This window comes from Sitophilus oryzae, unplaced genomic scaffold (genome assembly GCF_002938485.1).
Source record: "Sitophilus oryzae breed Bouriz unplaced genomic scaffold, Soryzae_2.0 scaffold_1067_pilon_pilon, whole genome shotgun sequence".
Taxonomy (NCBI): domain Eukaryota; kingdom Metazoa; phylum Arthropoda; class Insecta; order Coleoptera; family Curculionidae; genus Sitophilus; species Sitophilus oryzae.
The window spans coordinates 211258-233202 of record NW_022145690.1 but is presented as its reverse complement, the minus strand read 5'-3'; the positions used below and the strand labels follow the sequence as shown (position 1 = coordinate 233202).

Below are 21945 nucleotides of genomic sequence, written 5' to 3'. Positions count from 1 at the left end.
CAACACAAAATTTAGTAAATAGAAATACTTCAGTACAATATTTGGTTTTTCAAACTTAAATACGCCTGGAGAAATAAAGCATTAAAATTATAACTGTATTTTGACAAAAACCTAAATATTTCAAAAACGGTAAGATTAAAATGCGGTAAACCTTAATCAAATGTACCTTTATTTTAATCATAGAAACTAAAAATGTAATAATGACCTATATGGGTGTTCTATTTAAAAAAATACAACTTTGATATTTTTTATTTATTTGGGCCACTCTGTATCTTGTAAAAATATTTTTAAATTGTAGCTCTAATAGTCCTTCAACGAACCCAAAACTTAACATTTGCAAAAATCTAAGAATTTAACTACAATACTCCACGTCGTATGTGGTGAACAACCCTGTATGATCTAGGATTGACACACACTGTTCATTCACGCCGGTTCGAGGCCGGATGAGATCGGATATCTCGTGAGTAAAACTCGATTTAGACACTCGCCGCTCGTAAGTCGGTAGGGCATTGACCATGATATGGCAGACGACTTAGCAGCAAAAGGAGACGTTAAATGCTTTTACTTTTTCAATGTGTGTAGGCATTTGTGTAGGCATTACATAAATCAGAGAGTGTTTTAATGTCTCGTTCTGACTTTTCCATTAAAAATAAAATAATACATTTTAGATACTTCCGGTGTCGTGATTCCCGAAAGCTAAAATGTAGGGCTAGGGCAATCCAAAACCACGCTGAGCAGATTAGATTTGTTAGTTACCACAATCATCCACCTGTCGAGAATGAAGAGAAGTTAATTGAATTTTTGAGGGTATTACGGGCGTCTGTTGGTAGTGATGGCACATTGAAGGAAATCTACGATAGAGTAGCTGAGAAGTACGTAGAAAATTTACCCATCCATAATATAGAAATTATTCTGAGTATTTCTTTTTTATCTGTTAAAATTAGTATATTAACAAGATTCATTCAACAAGCAAATATACTAAGTGACATTGAAAATGCAACATTTATGGAGACTGGAGAGTGCTTTAATTTTCTCTATATTTTGACAGCATTCTGACCAAAAAAAATAGTGAGTGATTTGGTTTGTAGTTTAATCCCGAAACGGTCTGGTAAAACTGAGACATTCTACGTTAATGTCAATAATGAGTTAATGCTCCTCTTCTTTCTATACACTCGTGACTCCTTGCGGCATTGATTGGATAAGGTGGTTATACTCTTCTTGGTATGGGTATCCCAGGCCACCAGAACTTCGTTGCGTAGAGCCCCCGATGTTTGTGGGCAGGGCCGTCCTGAGGGGTGGAGCAGAAGAGCAGTTGCTCCAGGCGGCCAAATTTGAGGGCGGCCGTTTCGGTACAATTGTACTGAATTCGGTACATCTTGACCAAATTCAGTACGTCAGTACTACATTGAAAAAATAGTCATTTTCGGTACGAACTTTCCAATAGTATAACTGCAACTAGTAAACTGCTTCAGAATAAGAAACTCGACATCATTGAATCCACAAAAGCTCTAAAAGCTATCGACGATTATTTTGTCAAAATAAGGACTGACGACCGTTTTAGAGAAATATTAGTGGATGCTGCAGAGCTGGCAGAAGAGCTGGAAATTGAAGCAGTTTTTACTAATGACATTAGAGCTCGTCCCAGAAAAAAAGTAGACAGTTTTTCTCTGAATCAGTCGATGTGCCAATTTTAGATCCACAGGAAAAGTTTAAAATCGAATTTTTCTTTGTTGTCCTGAATACACAAAATGCCATACCCATGAGGCTCTCCAGGAAAGGTTTGACCTGTTAAAAGCTCACTTGGACTATTTTTCGTTTTTATACGACTTCACAGGAATATGAACCGTTCTCAGGAATACCAACCGAGAGGAAATAACAAAGCATTGTATGGATCTCTATTTAACAGACGGAGACAAACATGGTATTAATAGCCTAGAGCTTCGGGACGAGATTTTAGCTCTAATTGCTCTCATAAGCTTTTCTAAACTCAAAATAATTGAGAATTACCTGAGATCAAGTATGACACAAGAACGATTAAGGGGATTATCTCTAATATCTATTGAGAACGAAATAGCGAACAGTCTAAACATCGACGATTTTATTTCAGAGTTTGCCGAAAAAAAAGCAAGAAAAAAGTTTTAGTTTTGTCCATAGGTTTTGTCCATGTTAGGAATTTTGTTTTTCGGGATTATGTCTATGTATTTATTACGAATTTTGTTTTGTTAATAATTTATATTACCTAGTTTTAGGTGTTAGTTTGGCTAATGTACCTTATAATGTTTTTTTATTCTTGTTAGGTACCATGTGACGCTCATTTTAAATACAAAATTTAAATGCTAATTCTGAAAATCTTGCAATATTTATTTCCTTTTTTGTCGGAAAGCGTTTGATAATATTTCTTACCGTCTGTGGCACAACTTTCGTAATTTTTTTTTCACACCTGATTCTTCGGATCAAACTTCGCACTAATAAAAAAACGATTGCCTGTAGGGGGAGCGCATTTTTTCGGGCTTGCTCCAGGCGGCCAACAGTCTAAGGACGGCCCTGTTGTGGGGGTGCAGTAAATTCTTCTTTCCATCATAATCCCAGACATGTACTATTGGAGAAAGGTCTGGGGATCGAGGGGTCCACTGAAGAACATTTATACCGGAAGCTTCAAGAAACTTTATCAAAATACGAGTGTGGGTGTTGCATTTTCAATGTCACTGTATATATTTGATTTTATTTTCTGTTTTACCGAATCAAGAGTCTATTATCAAGGAATAGAGCTACACAAGTTAAAAAGGCTTAAGTCAAGTCATCATCGTTTTTAAAATTAAAATGATTTATATCCTAAGTCAATTTCAACATAAAGTTCAACTAATGATGCCTTCAAAATAAATAATTTTCTTTAATTAATTTTACTTATATAACTTTAATATTTTTTATATAGCTTGAAAATAACTAAGTTAAATAAATTGAACATTCTTTGTAGGCATCCAGAAGGAGCTTCTCGTAAGCCTTATAATTGTATTCGATCCTCCATGGCCAGATGGAGATCCAGGATTAAAACACCTAATAAGAAGTCTTATTATTTATCCGCATTACTTTGTTAATTTGTTGAAATATATATTTGGTAACATTATTAGACTTAGTTGTCCCTTCATATCCAGATAGACATAAATAGAAAAAAATATAGATTTCTTTAAATATCTTCAAAATTATTTTATTATACAGGGTGGCGCACCTCATTCGCCTCGGTTGATTATACGAAAACGGGAAGATGTAGAAACATAATTTTTTATGGGTATATGTAGAAAGGCAATGTGCATAATTTAAAATTATTTTCAAATGTACAGGGTGTGTCAGAACTAAGATCTATACCAAAGTTATATTTTTTCTTGCGGAACACCCGGTATTTTATTTCATTTTTGGATTCTTCGGCATAAAATAAGGCATTTATTATAAGGATTTAATATGTTTAAATGCTTTGGTTTTTGAGATATTTAAAGATATTTAAATATGCATATAATAAAAAAGTTTGTCTACACCCTGTACATTACTTTTCAGAGTTAATTCTAGTGCTGACTTTGAAGCCAGGAAAATAAACTTTACTAAAAAAAATATTGCTTCCTTAAATGTATACAGGGGTATCAAAAATTGCTGGTCTATTTTAAATATTTATTTTAACTAAAAACTTTGTTATTTCAAATACAACACCCTGTATTTTTTTAAATAAATCGAAGCAGATTTAAATGCTCTTTCAAACTGTATTAGGGTTTCCTATACCTATCTAGCTCAGATTTTGACTAAAAAGCGATTTTTCAATAAAACGGCAATCAAGATGGCTGGTGTCGCCATGGCAATTTGCTAGTGACAGTAGATGTTTTCAAAATCGACATTAGTTTATGGACCTTATTTAAATTTATAACAGTTTACTTTTATTTAATTTACCTACAATAGTTTAATAAGTAAGTATTTATTATTTTATCAAGAAAAATAAAGAAGTAGTTCTTTTTGATTTATATTAGGTACGATGACTTGTAGAAATATTGGATTTTCTATAAAAGAACCAATTAAGGCAAATTCATTTTCTTCACTTCCAACGACAGGTTTCTGCCTAATATTCATAAACCTACCACACTACCAGCTCTGCGAAATAGGAAAAGTTGTTTTTCAAAGGAACGTTTGTCCACAAAATTCATATTTGGATATCTTTGAGCATTAACTTTTAAGGCTACCCCCCCCCCCCAAGCAATTGTCCTCGCAAAATAAAACCACTAGTAACATATCCATTCCTTCGGCAGATACTGTTTCATTTTTCTTGATAAAATAAAAAATACTTTACTTATTAACCTTATTGTAGATAAATTAAATAAAAATAACCTGTTGTATATTAAAATAAAATCAATAAACTAATGTCGATTTTGAAAATAGCTACTGAGTGTCACTAGAAAATTTCCATAGCGACACCAGCCATTTTGATTACAATTTTATTGAAAAATCGCTTTTTATTCAAAATCTGAGCCAAATAGGTATAGGAAATACAGTTTGAAAGCATTTAAATCTGCTTTGACTTATTTAAAAAAATACAGAGTGTTGTATTTGAAATAACGAAGTTTTTATGTAAAATAAATATTTAAAATAGACCAGCAATTTTTAATATCCCTGTATACATTTAAGGAAGCAATTAAGTTTTTTAGTAAAGTTTATTTTTCTGGCTTAAAAGTCAGCACAAGAATTAATTCTGAAAAGTAATGTACGAGGTGCTGACAAACGTTTTTATTATAGCATGCATAATTAAATATCTTTAAATATCTCAAAAACCAAAGCTTTTAAACATATTAAACCCTTATAATAAATGCCTTATTTTATGTCCAAGAATCCAAAAATGAAATAAAATACCGGGTGTTCCATAAGAAAAAACATAACTTTGGTATTGATCTCAGTTTTGACACACCCTGTACATTTCAAAATAATTTTAAATTATGCACATTACCTTCCCACATGTACCCATAACATATTTTGTTTCTACATCTTTCCGTTTTCGTATAATCAACCGAGGCGAATGAGGTGCGCCACCCTGTATTATGGACTCTCTATGTTCAATGAGAGTAATGCGCGATTTTCACTATAACGTACCGTCACTGTAATATCGCCGTCTTTTCGACATAAAACATCAATTAAACTGTAGGTGAACGTTGCCACGACGCGCGATGCGACAGCGACGTTACGAGTAGTGTGAATATGTTCATTGTTGGTCATTTAAGAATATTTACCGTGATGACCGGTGGCAAGCCCACGCCCACGGCTCGAAGTGACGGTGGCGGTACGTTATAGTGAGAATCGCGCCTAATTCGTCTTATAGAACTCATTTCCATTATTTTATAAATACAACAGCTTTAATTTTTGAAATTATTATTTGAAAAACAGTTTTATTAACAATCTCCGTTATTTTTAGAGTTTGCCACTAGTGATTTAATACAAAAAATCAAGAGAAAACCAAATATGCCTCGGTATATTGTAGATGGATTCGTATTTCACGTTAATATTACTAAAGGAAACCCTCCCATGATGTAAGACACTTTTCTACAAATATATTCAGTACTCAACTCATTAATTCAGCTTTATTATGTAAAAAAATCCATTTATTTTTTGCTCTATGTCACGTTTCTGGTTCGGAATTTTCATTCCAATGTTTTTTACAAAATATGCTGGCAATGTTGACACAGAAAAAAAATCTACTGTCTAAAACCTTACACTAACTATGCGCTGATGCGGTTTGTCAATGCGTCGATGCTATGGGTTGTGGGGGCAATTCACCTATGGATACATTTTGTTTGATATGTCGATAATGATCGATAACTAAACTTATATCGATGTATCGATAATTATCGGATTACCGTCAGTTATCGATAAGACTTAAGAGTTCATTTTTCTAGTCCGAAAAAGTAGCAAAATAAGCATTCGGCATCTAACGTTTTATGTAAAACTGGCCAGGTATTTTTACGTAAATGAAGGAGGAAATTAAAGATAAAGCATTATACTATATCCGTATTGTAGCACATTTTTAGACAACTTCTTTATTTTTAATATTTTGATGGTCAAACATCAACAAAATATTCATTATTTTTGGACTAAATTTTCTCGAAAATAAAGACATAATTTAAAATTCCGTTACAATACGGAAATTGATTGAAGTTTTGTGATTACGGTGATTTATAATTTATATGGTTTTGTAACAAATTGGTCGCTATTTTATGGCAAATGCTGAAGCTCTGCAAACCTTAATCAAGCCTTAATCCAAGCACGTGTGTTTGGAATTTTGGGTGTGGCTTAACACGACAGGATTGGGCTAAGGGCTCGAACAAACTGACGACCAGGTCGCACCGGCCAGGCCGCAGCTACCTCTAAAACCATTAAATCAAATGATATAGCGCACACTAACGTCCTGGCCGGCCGTTGGTCGTTGCGTACCACAAGACTGCACGGAAATATTATTATTTTCTGCCGCTTGTTGCCAGTTTTCTTCCAAATTAATAATTTTTCAGATGAAATCCCTCAAATTCAAGGCACAATATTTTATTTTCTATAAGATATAGTGTTTTAGTGTAGTTTTTGCACACGTGCAGAAAATCCAAAGAAATAGTATACAGACTGGATCAAAGGTAAACTTAAATCTAATCCCTTTTTTTATCAAGGGTCGATTCTAGTAAAAACTCAAAACATTTTTATATGACATACCTACTCTATTTATCGTTGGTATGATACCTGTTATACGTTGTTATTATACTTTGGTATTATACTTTGTTGTTATACCTGTTATTGTACTTATTATGTATTCGAGTTTCGATGTTAAAAAATAAAAAAAATAATATTTAAAGTTTTTCTACAACCACTTGTTTTTTTTATTAAATTAGTTTTTTTAGTTGTATTGTAGTCATGTACAAGGAGGATAACTGTATTTTAAATATTATATTTAATTTAACGTTTTTCAAACAGGGTTCATTAGACTATATTTCTACTAGGTACATTATTTTGAAAAAAAATAAGAAAGTAACTTAAACATTCATAAAAATAGAAGTAATTACTGTTGTAGATTCTTCGTTATATTGTAAACATTGAAATAGCTGGAAGCTAAACTTTCTACCTGCTTATATTTAGAGCCAGTGTCTGACGATCTTTTTTTACGATGGCCCTAATATGTTTACTTCTAAAGTCGATAAGGGCGCCATATCAGTAGAAAAAAGAAACAGAATATCTCCCTTTTTGTCGGTCGGCGTACACAATGCTTTTTGTTTGTTGTGAATAGCAGCTTCGCTTTTTAGTTAACTCGGATATTTTAACATTTCTGAAACAATATTTTCTAATTGGTAAAACGTAAAAAATCGTTAGATTTGACAACTCTGTTGAAACTGGTCATTCATCTGTCCGCAGCTAAAAACGCAATACATCCGGCCAGCCGACGGCCAGGTCGTTGCGACCTGGTCGTCAGTGAGTTCGAGCCCTAAAGCCTTAGGTAGATTTCTGAAATATTGTATATATTTCCTTCGGTCACACACCCGCTTTACCCGACTCCTGAGAACAACCCGAACAGTACAGCGTAATTTTAGAAGAATAATGTTTAGGACGGGAGTTAATCACTGCGACCTTACAGATCTATTGTGTGTACAGGGTGGGTCAAATTCGACGCTTTTAAAGGGAAACACCCTTTTCTATAGGAGATAGACGAAAACTAATATCGGTGTCTGGAGCTCAATTTTCATCAAAAACTTGATGGTGGAAACCGCACATCAATATCTGTTACCGTTTCGGAGTTACGGGGTGTTTTTCAAAAATGTACATTTTTATCAAATCGCTTAACTTTTTTGCTATGGAAAATTTTGTATTTCTATGAAAACATTTCCAAAGCACCTTTTTACGTAGAATTTAATGGTTTAAGTATAATTTTTTTAAAATTAATAATTTAAGAGTTATCAACAGAAAAATTGATTTTTTATTTGGGACCACCTGTATATTTTTAATTAACTGAAAATAATTTAGAATTGCCTTTCCAAAAATATAGCACACTTGATATTTCAAAAATGTGCATTTTTATCAAATCGCTTAACTTTTTTGCTATGGAAAATTTTGTATTTCCATGAAAACATTTCCAAAGCACCTTTTTACGTAGAATTTAATGGTTTAAGTATAATTTTTTTAAAATTAATAATTTAAGAGTTATCAACAGAAAAATTGATTTTTTATTTGGGACCCCCTGTATATTTTTAATTAACTGAAAATAATTTAGAATTGCCTTTCCAAAAATATAGCACACTTGATATTTTGTTATTCCCTTCGAAATACAGAACTTTTAAAAGTTCGCCACTTTTAATTAGAAGGCTTTGGACCCCTTATTGATGATATGCCCTTAATGGAACTCGAAAACATATTTTTCCAGCAAGACGACGCACCGCCTCTGGACGCTGAAGTTATCAGCAAATGTTTGCTGTCAATTTCAAGAATAATTGAATAGTCGAGGCCGCCTGACTTATTGCCCGTGGATCTAATCCTATGGATATATTTGAGGAAGAATAAAGGTTCCTTATTCTTCCGTATAATCTAGACAAGAATTAGAAATACTTAGCAGTTATGAGAGGGTATCTTTCACCCCCACTGAGTTAATGATTCCGCGAGAAATGTTCAAAAACTGCCCCGTCTGCCCATAACAGAAGACGGTCGATATGTCGAACACCTGTAGCAAAATCTCATGTCTTGGTTTGCTTTTATTTTTATTGTTATTAGATATCGTTTAAATGTGTTGATGCTGGTTAAATATATTTTAAATTGTTATAAAATTCTGCATCTCTCATATGCGGTTTTCACCATCATATTTTTGACAAAAATTGAGCTCCAGATACTGATATTAGTTTTTGTCTATCTCCTATAGAAAAGGGTGTTTCCATTTAAAAGCGTCGAATTTGACCCACCCTGTACAGCGTAATAGACTCTTAACTAATTATTGTCTATCTTAATTCTTAACTCACCTATATATATAAAATATATCCCTAATCGTAAGTAGGTATCTAATATACCAAGTGATTTTATGAAATTTTAAGGAAAACTTTTAAGGAAAATATACCTAATTTTCTTTGAATAAAAATATTATTTTATATAACAGTTTCGAAAGGTATACCCACAAAAATAAATTTCGATAAATTAATATATACGTAGTTGTCAATAACCGATACTAATGAAAATGCTATCAATACCTGTGCCAATACAATGATATGTGATACATTGATAAACTTTGAAGTCACCTCAATGGGTGAGCAATGAGAATAACAATATATTGAATAAATAAAATAATAATTTATTCGACATATCGATAGCTATCGATAGTTATCGATATATCTGAAAAAAATCCATCCCTAACCTAGAATTGAAAAGACTATTATTATAAAATATTTCCAAATTAAAAAATATAAGTAATTCGGCATTACATATATTATTTTGGCAGAGCTATAAATGTGCAGAATATTTAGTCTAAAAAATTGTCAATATTTTAAAACCCACCATACAGAGCCAGTCTTAAATAAGTGCAAATATTTTTCGGGGTAGTATATTTCGATTCCAGAAACACGTCTATGAGGATTTTTTCGCGGAAAAGATTGGAAATTTGGAATTTTGTGAAAAAAATGTTAATGTTGTGTTCATTTTTTTTAGATGTAAGTTAAAAAAACATAATATCTTGATTCGGGATCCCGTTTTGAACTCCCCGGATTATAGGTTTAAATTCTGGGATTGACAGATGTGATATCAGAATGAGAAATTTAATCTAAAGAAATACTTAATAATAATGCAGATACATATATCAAAAAGAAAATGCGAAAGGAGATAGATATATTGACGTTCTGCTGAGTATAAATTAAATATGATGTTAAAGTCGAATCATAATTTTAGATTAGGCACTTAAAATTTTCGAGATTTTCAGGATCTCGGGATTTATTATTGGGATTTCGGAATTAAACATAGATAGAGTTGTGAGTTAATGGCAACATAGGTAGAAGATTAAATATGCAAAAAAGAAAAAACTAGAAAAATCCAGTGGTTTTCAAAATTTAACCAAAAAATCATATATTTTAAAATTTTTGAACTACAATAACTCGGTTATTTTGGAGTTATTTGAAACACTGTAGAGAAAATACCGTATGATCGAAAAAAAATGGCGTCCCGTTGGCTTGGAAATGACGATCGATGATATATCCCATATAATTTTACATATAAAATGACAGCGATCTTCGTTTCATAGCCATCGCTGACGCCGTTTTTATTCGATCATACGGTATTATGTTTCTTTTATCGAGATCTACCAGCAGTAAAAATATTTGCACTTATTTAAGACCCTGTATAATATCACATTTTTGTATTTTTGGAATGGGAATTTAATGGCAAATCTATTGAACTATAAAAATTTTGTTTAAAAATACGTATGTTTGAATCACTGTGTATATTTCACATACCGCATATTTTACAAAAAATATTCCTGTATAAATCACGAACCAGATTTTTTTTTTAATTGCGTAAACTTTTTTATTGCGTTAACAAATATTTAAAATAAGTCACCCTTAATTATTATTCGTTCCTTTAAGATTTTTTTCGATAGACATAGCAAAGCTCGAAACAAAATATTACTCCTTTGCCTACTCTGACATCCTTTTCATTCCATCACAAGTTATTTTTGTTCCTTACAGCTATCTTCGATGTCTGGAATATAAAAGGCTGGGCTGTCACGCCAGGGCTATAATTCCCTATGACGGTTCGATACAGGATATCAAAGTGAAGAAATCTCACAATCATCCTCCCGATTTTGCGGCCGAAGAAAAGATCGTTTTTATGAGAGAACTGAAAGAGGTTATGTTGAAGAACCCCACCGTTCCTAGCAGAGCTGTGTATCAAACGTTGGCAGAAGTGTAAGTAATATCCATAGTCCACAGATTAAGTAAAACTATACAATTTTTATTGATTCTACCTAGAACTAAGTGCTGAAGTTAACACAAGGTCAGTGACCCAATTAACGCCAGGTTCCCAATTACGCCATCCGCCATTTTTGGCGATTCTAGTAAAATTGTAAAAAACTGTACATCACAATTTTGTAGATTTATATCAGGGAAAATAACCAGATATATATAAATCTTTTCTTTTCACTCAAGAGATGTCGCTACGTTTGTTTCATTATTTTGTCGATAAAAATAACGTGAAAACTGCGGTTTTCAATGTAAGATTGTTTCTATTTAATAACCTATAAAATTCTGTTTAGTGACATGAAAGTACCCTCGCGTAAGTTCGCAACATTACTATATAATAGTTTTGATGAAAACAGGGGAATTGATTGGGGATAAAATCAATAACAGATCTTTTTAAATCATATGCACCTAATAACGCCAGTGAAAAAAAATCTTCCACTGGCGTTATTAGGAACTATACGGAATTAAATGAAAAAAAAATATTTCAGAAAGTTGATATGGCTTCATTTATCAAGAAGATTATGTCATCGACATGCGTCTTTGTGTTGTATACAATCGTTACACCCACGAGGAATGTGAACTTTTCATTTGTTTGTTTCGAATATGAATGTTAGTTTACTAACTCGTGTTATTGAATTTTTTAGATTATTAGGTATTATACATTTTTTTATTCTGAAATTTAAGAAAAACAAAACTTTTATATACTTCTGGTGAGTTTTTCTTCATCGAAATTACAACTGGCGTTATTTGGGACAAGGTGTTCTTGATAGGGCCAATTGCAACTGAATATATATATTTTTTCACCAATTTAAGGGAAAACAAACCAAAATTTTAACTAACCTTGTCTTCTAATATACCTACAGAAAATAATTACCAAAATTGAAACCATTTTGAAGAATATTTAAGAGACTACGGGTTAAACTTTAATATGGCGTTAATTGGGTCACTGACACCTTATAAATTTAAATACATATTCCTCAAAATAAACACTAAATCACCACAATACACCAAAACACTTTTACTTTTACACTGGACGCGCGTTTCGCTAACCATGTTAGCATCATCAACAGATGATTATAAACTGTTTTATAGTAGAGTTTATAATCATCTGCTGATGATGCTAACATGGTTAGCGAAACGCGCGTCCAGTGTAAAAGTAAAAGTGTTTTGGTGTATTGTGGTGATTTAGTGTTTATTTTGCTGTGTAACACCAAAGGTTCCAACCCTCAACTGTTACCTATTCCTCTTGTGTAGCTTCTTTTTTTAAACTTTTTCTTTTTATGATGGAATACTTTTCTTAATACTCAATATGCTAATAATTGTATTTTTTGTATCACATGTGCTCGGATATACCTGTTTTTGTATTCTCTCTCAGATTTGATGTTCTTTGAGTCTAACGTCCATACGTCTCTTTGATTTTGCAACATGTAATGTTCATACGAGAGTTGTCTTTTCCATTTTTCATATAGAGGTATATAAAAATAGTAGATAGCTTTTAAATACTATTGTTTGTCGAAGTATCCTTCACGAAGAGAATTAATTTTTGCATCCGTTGGAACCAATTTTGAAAGCTGTTCCACTCGCTTGTTGGTACCTTCAAAATTGCGTTTTTTATGGCGCGGACTGCATCTTTTAGGTATTGGAGCCTTTGACAACGAAGTTAATTCTTAATTTTAAGTAAAAAAGTGGTTAAGACTTAGGCCAGGACTGTATGGAGGATGGTCCAAGAATTTGATGTTTTCTTGCACTAAAAACTCAATGAATATTTTGTGCTGTGTGGCAACTTGAATTGTCTTGGTGAAAAAACAGTTTATCTCCTACAAAGATTTTGAATTTTTTTTTTCTCAAAAACGGTTAATGTTAAGTATAGAGTTGATATCAAAATTCATAAAATTTTCCAGAGAATTTAAATACTGTATAATAAAAAATGGGGGTACCCATTTAAAATAAAGTAACTTTCAACTTACGGTATTTCCGGAAGTGCCGCCATATTGAAAATATTTTTAATTGATAGATCTCATTGTGAAACAGTGATGTGCGAAAAATCTCCGATCTAGATCTTGTAGTTCTTTAGAACGCTTAGCCTGGGACACCCTGTATACTAGAGCAAGGCATTCATCCGTGAAAAAGTTGGGTGCAGCCAAGCATGACTTGGTCCACTGAGTATGCCTGCTTTGGTGTCTTCGTTTATAAGTGGTGCCATATCGTAAATATTTCCATATTAGGATTTAAGAAGAACGTTTTAGTTTTTTGTATTTTTTAGAACGCCGGCATATTGGTACATTTGATAAGTAGTTTTCATATTGTAGGTATTTTCATAGTTGGATCGTTAGAGTTGTTATTGTTGCTTGATATAAAAATGGCTCCGGACTATTTCATATTGTGCTGCTTATTCATTCTTTTATCTCTTTGTAATTTTTTTTAAGTTCTTTAAGTCGTACATTTAGAGGAGGTTTTGTCTTTCTAATATAGGATTCACCGCATTTACATAAAGATCTTGTTTCGTGGTTTCGGGGCTTCTTTTGGTAACTCGTTCTAAAGTTTAGTACTTTATAATGTTTGGCTATTTTCCTGATTTTTTTTATGTTTTTTTTACATGTGTAATTCTTTGCTATATCCTTGATATCTGAGGTTCCTTTTTTTGCATAGTATTGTATTAAAAGAATTGTGTTTGATATTCTGAAGGTGTTGCGGCAGTTCTTTTGTCTATTTTGAAGATATCCAATCAAATTGTCTTCTATCTGGTTAGAACCATTTTGACGGTTTAATTTCGATGTTCGTCTTGAGACTGTTGCTGTCAGCTGTCACAGGTATTCATCATTTGTATAAACTCTATAAATGGTGTCGTACATAATTAGAAATAACAAAATTGATTGTTCAAGTATTATCCTATGTGGTTTGGCGTTCTGGGGATGAAAAACTTAATCAAAAAATCTAGTGACGCTTTTATTTCTTACACTTATTCTGTTTCTTTGTCTGAAAGAAATAGGAGTACCTATGGTCTATTATATTTTACGTAGGTTGCCTTTTAAGTTTTTGCAATCGTTTGTTTCTTCGGTTGTACTGGACACGTCGAAACCATTCCATCAGAGGATCGAAGAACTGTTAATGCCAAATGGTATACAGGGTAGCGCCTCTCATACGCCGCGGAGGCTCCAAGGAGAACGACAGTTTGTATTGAAATGAAATTGTGTGAGCATATGTAGGTTAATTCAGAGCACTTTTTAAAAATATAGAGAGTTCTACAGGGTGTCCCCAAAAAAGTTACATATCAAAGTTGTGTTTTCTCTAATGGAACACCCTATATATTAATTGATTTTTGGATTCTGGGCAAAAAATAAAGGTGAGTTTTATAAGAGAAGTATATGTCTAAAATGTAAGGTTTTTGACATATTTAACATTTTCTAGAAATAAAGAACAATTTTTAAATTACAATAAAAGCTACCTAAATTAGAATTTACCCGGTATAGCCTAATATGTAGTTAAATTAACTATAGTACTTTAAATCAAATTAAAACTTGATCCAAAAAGTTATACAGGGTGAGACAAAATTAATATTGAACATTGGTCACATTTAAAAGCATGTTACTCTCTTATTTTAAATGGAACACCCAGTATATTATTCCGATATTCAATGGAGAATTCATGTCTCTTCAAAATACTATTAATGTTGTCTACCCCTCAAACAAAGATTTTCCTAGATATTTTTATTTACATTATTTGATCTGAGTAGATTATTTGATAAAATCTAGGTGGCTGTGATATGTCTGACGTTACTTCAATATAGCTGTCTAATTAGTCCAACTTTAACAACTAGTTATCATTTTGTGTCAGTTAAAACAAAAAAATTTCTCAGAAATTTGCTGAAATTGCAAACTTATTTTACATCAGAGAGAATTGATATGATTCTCTTAGTTGGTGAATGCAGTGTGCATTCACCAATTAAGAGAATACTTAAATGCTCTTGATTTTATCTAGTCTGTTTTTTTATGGGGATATGTTAAAGACAGTGTTTACAAAACTCGACCAACTAGTGTAGACAACATGAGAGAAATTATTGTAGCTGATTTTCGAGGTAGAACTCCACATAATGCCTTTTAAAATGAAAAGATCCTTTTGAAAAGACAATCATTTTATGCAGTAAACAGGAAGGGAAGCATTTTGAGCATTTGATTTCATCTAGCTAATTTTTGTCGCATAATTATAGGTTTATATCTATTTCAATTCTGTAATAACTAAATATGTTTTAAACGCGTATCTTTTTATTACCCTTATGTATTTTACTCTACAATCTTTAATTCTTGTTAAATTAACAAAAGTTATATCACACAACCACCTAGATTTTTTCAAATATTAAAGATTTACTGACGCAAAATCATAAAAATTAAAATATCTGGGAAATCTTTGTCTGAGGGGTAGGCAACCTTAATAATATTTTAAAGATATATAAATTCCCCATTGAACACCGGAAAATATACTGGGTGTTCTATTTAAAATAAAGGAGTAACTTGCTTTTAAAAGTGTCCAATGTTCCATATTAATTTTGTCTCACCCTGTATAACTTTTCGGGTCAAATTTCAATTTGGTTTAACATACAATGTTTACTGTAATTAAATATTAGGCTATACAAGGTCAACTAAAATTTAGGTAGCTGTTATCTAAATTTAAAATTTACTCTTTATTTTCACAAAATGTGAAATATGTCAAAATCCTTAGATTTTAGGTATATGCTTCTTCAATAAAACTCACCTTTATCTTTTTCCTAGAATCCGAAATCAATTAATATATAGGATGTTCCATTAGAAAAAAACACAACTTTGATGTGTAACTTTTTTTGGAGACACCCTGTATAATTCTATATATTTTTATAAAATGCTTTCAGTGAACCTACATATTCCGCCAAAATTTCATTTCGATATAAACTACCGTTCTCCTTGGAGCTTCCGTGGCGTATGAGAGGCGCCACCCTGTACAACAATTTGTTTCCGAACTGTCTTCGATGAAATAAGAAAAAAAAAACGTCGCATTATTCTTCATCACGACGATGCCGGCTCCTATAAAGCACGTCAAACAACTGAATATTTGAAGGAGAAAAACATCGAATTAATGTCTCCCATTGTCCGTCTTCACTCGATTTATCACCTAATGACCTTTTCTTGTTCTCCATTGCCAAAAAAGATGCACGAACAGCGATTTTTATCACCTCAAGAAGCTGTTGAAGACTTCAAAACCATGTCTCTACGATATCAGCTTCACAGTGGAAAAAATGTTTCCAGAATTGGTTTGAGCGTATTGAAAAATGTATAGATCTTAAGGGCGAATATTTCGAAAAGCAATAAAACACTTTGTTTCGAACTTGTTCATTTCTGTTTCACTTTTTGTAAAAACTTAAAAGGCAACCTGCGTACTTAGTATTCAAAGGAGAGAATTGAATGATGACAAAAAGCAACATTAGTTTGAAAAAATTTCTTTCCAGGTATCCCACTGCTGCCAGTGAAACTCCGTTTGAAAGTATTAGACACAAAATGAATCGATGGAGACGCGAAATAGAAACAAAATGAACGACAGAATAGTTAGTTGATATTTTTTGTTAAATTTTCTATGGAGCATATTTCTAAATCAAATATAAACTATTTTATTTAGGAATTTGTTCTTAAAAAACGCATGTATAGTGGTGGGAATATTGGATGGTGTCTGAGACACTTTTTAATCTCATGATGACACCACTGGTATATCCACAACAATTTTTATAATTTTGTTGAACAATGTGAGTAGTTTCTCTACATACCATACAATCGAAAAAAAAACGGTGTCAAATGGCTGGGGAATGACAATCGATGATACTTTTGGCAAGGTCAAGCCTTACACGTTATTTACTTAGCTCGTACTCTTCTCAATCTTTTAATGGGGCTTTCTACCAATTGGCTTTAAGCAGGTTGTATTTTATTTTTATACTGAGTAAAAATGATTTTTAAATGGTCTAATTTAAAATTCCTGAAAAATATTTTTTTTTGAAATAGATTTGTGTGTCTGGAAACGTTTTATTCTTTTTTAGTCTTTCTGTAATTAGTGTTAGTTCATTTTTAGTAGATGACGTCTAGAGACTGACCACACCAAAATTATCGATTGTCATTCATCTTCGACGCTGTTTTTTTTCGATTATACGGTACTTTAATAGATGGTTCATATGCAATTTTGGTAGTTCTCTTGACACTTTCGTCCTAATGGGAAAACTTAAACTATCAAAAATATATTTTTTGGTTTTTGTATTATATCCACTCTCTTGTGTGTGATAAAAAGTAGTACTGTATGGTTCTGAATAGATTTAACGCTTCGGAAAAAACGGGAAAAATTGGGAAAAAAAACACGGGTTTTTACCGTTTTTTTCACATACCTTGGAAAAATTGAAAAAAAAAACGGAACAATTGAAAAACAAATTATATTTATAGAAACACAAATAAACGTAAATTAACCAAATTATACATTCTTGTGGGGTCCATAGTCAAAATCAAATAACATTTTTCTTCTTATAATATAAAAATAACTTTGGTTTCAAGTTTTTAAACAAAATAAATGTAAAAAAATATTAAAAATCAAACTTAAATTATAATTTCAAAATACAGAAACATTATTTACTAAATCACCACAATACACCAAAACACTTTTACTTTTACACTGGACGCGCGTTTCGCTAACCATGATTATAAACTGTTTACTATTAGTTTCTAATCATCTGCTGATGATGCTAACATGGTTAGCGAAACGCGCGCCCAGTGTAAAAGTAAAAGTGTTTTGGTGTATTGTGGTGATTTAGTGTTTTATTTTGCTGTGTAACACCAAAGGTTCCAACCCTCAACTGTAAGAAACATTATTTAGCAAAAAAACTAAGATGAAGATCTTCCTCCGAGTCCGATCCTGAGTCTTCGGCTTCTGAGTAAGCATCGGCATCTGAATCTACCTGCACATTACCCTCTTCTTCATCTTGAATTAAATCCACAACGTTTTCAGACCGTTCTAAAAGCGGAAATGGTCTGGGATTATACATGTACATATTTGCCATTTTCACATAGATTTAAGCACATTAAACTAGATTGAATAGCAACCAGCTTTTGAACTTTATCCTGTGTCAATCTATTTCTTTTGTTAGTATGTATAAAACCATGTAAGGACCAATTTCTTTCTGAAGAGGCAGAGAATGGAGGCCCATTTAAAATTCGGGAGGCAATTTTCATAAGCGGCTGTGATGTACACAAACCTTTTCACCATATAACTGGATGAGTACTAGTGGCACTTTTCCATAATTAATCTCGACTGAAGAATCCTGTTTCTGTCCTGAAGTGGGCCAGATTAGCCACAACTTCTCCTACATCTAAATTTGACAGACCTGCCATTTGGTCCAATCCCAGAGCGGACCAATTGTGCAGACGGGGGATTTCCAGTGTCGTAGGATACGTAGGGTGTATTTTTCATCAAAATTTTTATTAAAATTACTTAATAATGATTTTAAAAAAAATAAGTTTTTATGAGGCTTATATGGGCTAATTTCCTTATGAGACTATTCACTGTTCGGTATATGATTCAAAATAAAAAATATATAAATTGTAAAATTAGTAATTTTTTAATGGCCCTAATGCGTTCTTTCAAAATCATCGAACAACTAAATCATTTCTATAGATCCAGTGACGTACCGTGACTTTGAATTTAGAGACCAAAAACTGAAAAATAAATTGTCAAAAAAATCATATTACAGCTATATGTTTTATTTTGCATAAAAATGTTAACTAATAAGTTAGAATAATTATATTTCTTCCCTAACTAAGTGGTTTTATCGCTAAATTTATCTAAAGCTAAGTACAACACAATCTTAAATACGTGGACTATTATAACAACAAATACATCGTAAAAGACTATTTTGGTAGCATTCTGAACGAGGATTCAAGTTAAACTTTTTAGAAAATAATTTAAAGGAAAAATGAACCTGCTCAGATGCTTGTTCCGAGTAAAATCCTAGAGCTCTATGATTTGCTTTTATAAACTATGGCACATGATGCAGAATTGCATGAATCTTTGGAGTTATCTTACTACCTTAAGTTGAGTATTTCCAATCTAAATTGTTCGATGTCATGTTCAAAATGTTTGTTTAGTGCTTGACCAAAACAACCCGAAACTACTTGATTGAATGCAGAAAACACTGCAATATATTTATTTCCTAAATAAAAAATGTTTAGGTTTTTGCTTCTTAAAACTTTGAATAGGATTCTTTACCGGGCATATCGTCTTCAAAATATCCACTTTCTTTAAAAGTTGTCTGGCGTTATTTCCGTTACATTTTCCATAATGATCTAGTTTCAATCCCGCTTTTTTTTTATCCATTCTGTTGCAACATTGGTATTCTCCAATTCAAGACAATCAAATAGTTTTTGAACCACACCTAACAAAAGGTGAAGCTAAAGAGGGGGAATATACTTTAAGACAGGTGTTTCTTCGTCGCCAATGATGAAAGGTAAGTTTATACAGTTTTCTAAAAAATAATTGCCCCTTTTTATATGGTTCATTGAACAACAGTTTAAAAAATACAAAAATAAATATTTCAAATAAAAACGCTTAATAAAATCTTTGGCTTTTGTTATATTTCCTCCAGATTGTTGCCATAAATTTGTATTTTCTGTAATACTTTTTATAGTTCTGAATGATCCTTTAATTTCCATTTCCTTTACATTTACATCACACCATGGGCAAGTGTGAATGGATGAATTTGACTGAAGACCAAGGAGAATCATAATAAGCTTAAAGTCAGCGGCAAAAGTATAGGAACACATTCCACATATGAACTGCAGATCTAACGTCTCAAAGAGGATTTTAATGTTAGCATAAGATTCAGACAACTTTGGTCCTAAGCCAATTATGAATAGTTTTTAATTCCAGCACTTTTATATTTCTTGAAATATTCGGGATCATTTTCAGGGAGCACATTCAGACAAACTTTAAGTGATCCACCACCACTATCAATGCCAATTTTTACATGAAAATCTTCAGATAATTCTCTAATTTCCAAAATATATGATAGAAGACCAGATAAATCTGAGCAGTATACAAAAATTAATATTAACTGAATTAACATTTTTCCTTTAAATTATTTTCTAAAAAGTTTAACTGGAATTCTCGTTCAGAATACTACCAAAATAGTCTTTTACGATGTATTTGTTGTTATAATAGTCCACGTATTTCAGATTTGTGTTGTACTTAGCTTTAGTTAAATTTAGCGATAAAACCACTTAGTTAGGGAAGAATTATAATTATTCTAACTTATTAGTTAACATTTTTATGCAAAATAAAACATATAGCTGTAATATGATTTTTTTGACAAATTATTGTTTCAGTTTTTGATCTCAAAATTCAAAGTCACGGTACGTCACTGGATCTATGGAAATGATTTAGTTGTTCGATGATTTTGAAAGAACGCATTATTTATATATTTTTTATTTTGAATCATATAAAAACCGAACAGTGTATTCTACACTGACTTTTAACACAATTTCAATTTTTCTGTTTTTTTTTTCGTTTTTTTTCCGGAAAAACCCCGTTTTTTTCTATGACTCGATTTTTCCGGAAATTTTAAATCACTAGTTCTGAATTATTAAAAAATAATCCAATATGATCATGGAGATTAATTTTGAATATTTCTGTTTATCATAAAATATGTAGTAATTTATGACTAATGTAAAATGTTAAAAATAAAGCTCATTAAAATTGAAAAATGCTATTTTATGAACATTTATTATTAATAACATTTAAAGTTAAAAAATAAACATATACAAATATAATAACCAAGTGAGTTGTGAAATTGTACGTTGTATTTTATAAACTTTTCTTGTGTTATACTTTATGGTACCTTTAAATAAATCTTTACTTTGTTTTTGGTTGAATCCTTCAATTGTTTGAAAAATGTATATGTTATATTACTTTTATGGGTGCGATTATTGTGAGAATAGAACTTTTTAACTTAAATTTCAATAAAGTTTTGGTACAAAGTAATGTTGCTGTTGTTTTTGTGCATGAAGGGAACATGATGTAGAATCTTCAATGTTTCCAATGTTTGAAAATTTTATTATCATACTAGCGTGTACCCGCGACTTCGTTTGCGCCGAATTAATCATTTGTAATGGTGATGATAAAGCAAAGCAAGACTTTCCATTAACATACAAACTGGATGAAATTTTCTCACATTTATGTCAGCATATGAAAAAAATGGCAATATTATTATAAAACTTGGTTATATTTGAGGGGTAGTTTCATCTCGTTGGAATTTGACTTTCGAAAAATCCGTTTGCCAAAAATAAGCTTTTTATGTCAAGCAGTTTAAGCAGAATCGTGGTTAATCAATTACCCAAGTTTTTGGAACACCCTGTATGATTTTTTAAAAAATTTCAAAATATGTAAAAAACAAAATAAATTATGCGTGTCCAAGAGTTTTCCCGAAATACTAACACTTTTTTAAATAACAAATATTTTAATATTTGAGGAATTTCTTTTCCTCTTGGAATTTGAGATTTGAGAAACCCCTCCTTATCGAACCTCTACATCCCACAGTCAATCCGTTTGCCAAAAATTAGCTTTAAACGTCGTTTAAGCAGAGTCGCGATTACTCAATGGTCATATTTTATGAAACACGCTGTTTAAATTTTTAAAAAAATTTAAAATGTTTAAAACAACATAATCAAATATACGTGTTTAAGAGTTTTCCGAAAAACTAACCTGTTTTAAAATAAAAAATATTCTAATATTTGAGGGGTGGTTTCACCCCCTTAGAATTCGAGTTTCGAAAAATCCCTTCTTATCGAACCTCTACACCCTAAAGTCAATCCGTTTTCCAAAAATCAGCTTTTTACGTCAAACGCTTTAAGCAGGATCGTGATTAATCAATCCAGATTTTTCGAAACACCCTGTATACATTTTTAAA

The 21945-nt window shown here is 31.7% G+C and overlaps 1 protein-coding gene across 12 annotated transcripts in view; it reads left to right on the top strand.

Annotated features, from left to right (window-relative positions):
- Nucleotides 1-21945, top strand: part of LOC115879249 (protein tramtrack, beta isoform-like) — a 200474-nt gene that overhangs the window by 100806 nt on the left and 77723 nt on the right. Inside the window, exons 4-6 of one of the 12 annotated variants that reach the window (XM_030895980.1) lie at nt 5441-5555; nt 10713-10931; nt 16462-16606. The exons of 8 other annotated variants lie outside the window; for them this stretch is intronic. In XM_030895980.1, the coding sequence (XP_030751840.1) occupies nt 5441-5555; nt 10713-10931; nt 16462-16546 (419 nt within the window). In that variant the 3' untranslated portion in view covers nt 16547-16606. Of the gene's footprint in view, nt 1-668; nt 873-2974; nt 3111-5440; nt 5556-10712; nt 10932-16461; nt 16607-21945 lie in introns of those variants that run through there. 3 more of the 12 variants (XM_030896042.1, XM_030895974.1, XM_030896034.1) reach the window with 3 other exon arrangements.